Source organism: Mus caroli, chromosome 16 (assembly GCF_900094665.2).
Source record: "Mus caroli chromosome 16, CAROLI_EIJ_v1.1, whole genome shotgun sequence".
In the NCBI taxonomy this organism is placed as follows: Eukaryota; Metazoa; Chordata; class Mammalia; order Rodentia; family Muridae; genus Mus; species Mus caroli.
In genome coordinates, this window is record NC_034585.1 from 88,500,671 (window position 1) to 88,503,787 (window position 3,117).

The window sequence follows — 3,117 nt, forward strand, 5'->3', positions numbered from 1 at the left end:
GATTAAAGGCGTGCACCACCACGCCCGGCGTGTGTGTGTTTTTTAAAAAAGATTTATTTATTTATTTATTATATGTAAGTACACTGTAGCTGTCCTCAGACACTCCAGAAGAGGGCATCAGATCTCATTACGGATGGTTGTGAGCCACCATGTGGTTGCTGGGATTTGAACTCAGGATCTTTGGAAGAGCAGTCAGTGCTCTTAACCGCCGAGCCATCTCTCCAGCCCCACTTGCCTCTGTAGTTCATGTCGCCCTGACTCACAGAAGCCCTCCCTGCTTGCTAACCTAAGTCTGTCAATGTTGCAGAGGCTCCCGGGGAGCCGCAGGAGGAGCCTCCCGAACTGAAGAGACCCAGGCTTGGGGAACATGAAGGAGATACCCAAAACCCGGCCCCTGATGACGCGTCCAAGACTGCCTGAGCCTGCTCTGCACCCGTGTGCAGAGGAGGCAAGGCCAAAGCTCGAAGGCTGGTGATGGTGGCCAAATAAACACTCATGAATTGGTTCACATAGAAAAAGTGTGTGTGCTGACTTCGCTGTAGCAGCCTGCATGCCCTTGTTCAGTCACCCCTTCCCATGGGTCTCTGCGTATTATGCTAGGCAAAGGCCTCTTTTGGATGAGTCTCTGAGACTGGGAAACCTGATCTGCACCTTAATCCCTTCACTTGACAGACTTTACACGCTTGGATGCTGCCCACCTTGGTAGAGAGGAGGGCTAGGAGAAAAGACAGGGGCCATCTGTCCTACAAATGAGAAATTCAAGTGAGAGCATGCAGTACTGCCAATGGCCACTGGAGGTCACTGTACCCACTGACTCCGCTCAGAGGGCTTGATGGCTGGCTACCTTGCTTGGCCCTCCGTCTGAGCCTGCCCTTGTCTAGAGTTGTGGATCTGGTGGCAGCACCTTTGGATCACAGTGGGATGGGCTCAGAAAACAAGATAACATCAGTCTCTGTGTGGATGTGTGTTTCACTCATTCAGAGTCAGGTACTGTGGGTGAGCCAGGCACAGCACACACTTCAGGGCAACCAGCATTGAGAGCTTGCTACCCTTGGGGGAGCTACGGGGTAACTGGAGGACACCCCACTGAAGGGCAAGTGGGATCTTTGGCCTCAGTAATTCCATAACACATTCAGATGTAACTACCCGAGGGACTCCACAGAACTGTTGGTAAGGGTGTACAGAGACCTGGGTAGGTGGTAGTGAACAGGCGGCTGCTGCAGGCTCTGCTCCTGCCTGGATGGGGGCTGGGGAGGGATGGATTCGGCCCTCAGCAGCTGGAGCAGTTCCAAAGCGCCATGCCTGCTTGCACCAGATGGCTTGTTCAGACTTGAGGAATTTAAAAATTTAAGAATATTTGATATGCATGAGTGTTTTGCCTGCATGTATGGATGTGGATCACATGGGTGCCCAGGAAGGCTAGAGCCCCTGGAACAGGAATTACAGGTGGTGGTGAGCTGCCTTGTGGGAAACTGGGAACTAAACTTGGGATCCTCTGCAGAGGCAGTGGGTACCATTAACCTCCAGGGATTTAACTCTTAATTGCATCTAAAAACTCTCCAGCTCGACCTCCCAAATTAGCTACCAACTCGGGCCAGTGCTGGGAACTGAGCAAGTGCTCGAGGTTCAGTGAGGTAAACCAGCCTGGACCAGAGAGTAGACGGTAGCCTGAGTCTGGCTGGTTGGCCTCCTGGGTCACCTTGAGTAGAATCCCCGCACCCAATGCCCATTGCAGCCAGCATACATATGACCCAAAGCACTTGTGGGTCAATCTGTGCCTGCTGCTGCTTCTCACACAGCAGGCTCTTCCCTCCGCAGCCCCACACAGCTGCCTGCACTCGAGAGAATTCCACTTCTATTGGCCTTTTTTTCCAGGCTAAACATCCTTGGGGAGAGGGGACCTTCAGACTTTCCAGCTCCCAATCCACTGTACTTCCCTGGGTGGAGGGAACTGTCTCTGCAGCCCAAGAGACACTATGGAGCCCAGAGAGGCCCATTTGTTCTTCTGAGGCCTGGCTGTCGGGGAGGAGGAGCCTGGAGGCTGGAGTGGACACAGAGGCCGGCTATGGAGGGGTGCTGTTTCCTGACTTGCTCAGCTTGCTTTTTTATAAAACCCAGGGCCACCAGCCCAGGGATGGCATTGTAGCCACCAGTGGCCATGGGTTCCTGGGTTCCTAAAAGGAAAGCTGTGGATGGATGGGAAGGGCAGCCAGACAAAGTTCTCTGATCAAGGCTCAATATTTACTTTTGAGTCTGACCTTAAGGGGAGAAACCCATCCCCCATATGCCAGGATCCTGTTCCTTTGTCAGGATCTCGGCAGGACAAAGAGCTGAGGCTGCTCTGCAGGTAGTAGCTTCTTGCAGGAAGCTGCAGATGTGGCAGACAATAGACTTTACCTAGGTCGGAAGACTCCACCCTAGGTGGGCTAGCGGGCTGTGGCAAACACCAGGTCTGAATCAACCCACTCAAGGTTGGGGGAGGGCACGTGACATCACCCACAGAGAGCTGGGCCCACCTGCATTGCTCACTAAGAAGATGCCCTACAGCTGGATCTCATGGAGGCATTTTTAAAATTGAGGCTTGCTCCTCTTAGATGACTCTGGTCAAGTTGACATAAACCCAGCCCTCACAGAGGCACAGAGAGGTGAGCTGCAGTTGGCTGCACGGTGCTCAATGTCACACCTCTCTGGTTGGCTCAGCCTAAGTCACAGCTGGGTATGTGGTTTCCACGGCAGCCTGAGAACTTGCTCCAGGGGCCTCTGCATTCCCAGGGTCTCCTTTTATTTCTCCAGCCAGGGCTGGGTCCTCCCTCTCTTCGTGCACACATGCACTTACAAATGTAACCCCCAAATTGCACCAATCTGTTACAAATGCTGATGTAAGTGTTAATAAAATACCAGGACATAGGTCACGTATGAATATGCCTGATTAAAAAAAGATAAGTTTATTTTTAAAATCACAGAGCTTTCAACAGTTCAGAGAAAAGCGTTATAAAAGCTCCTAATGTACCGGGCGCGGTGGCGCACGCCTTTAATCCCAGCACTCGGGAGGCAGAGGCGGCGGATTTCTGAGTTCGAGGCCAACCTGGTCTACAAAGTGAGTTCCAGGACAGCCAG

At 52.5% G+C, this 3,117-nt stretch overlaps 1 protein-coding gene across 1 annotated transcript in view; it reads left to right on the forward strand.

Moving 5' to 3' along the window:
- Positions 1-518, forward strand: part of Chaf1b (chromatin assembly factor 1 subunit B) — a 22,798-nt gene extending 22,280 nt beyond the window's left edge. Inside the window, exon 14 of the mRNA XM_029470670.1 lies at positions 308-518. Within this exon, the coding sequence (XP_029326530.1) occupies positions 308-420 (113 nt within the window). The 3' untranslated portion in view covers positions 421-518. The remainder of the gene's footprint in view (positions 1-307) is intronic.
- Positions 519-3,117: the final 2,599 nt, after the last annotated feature.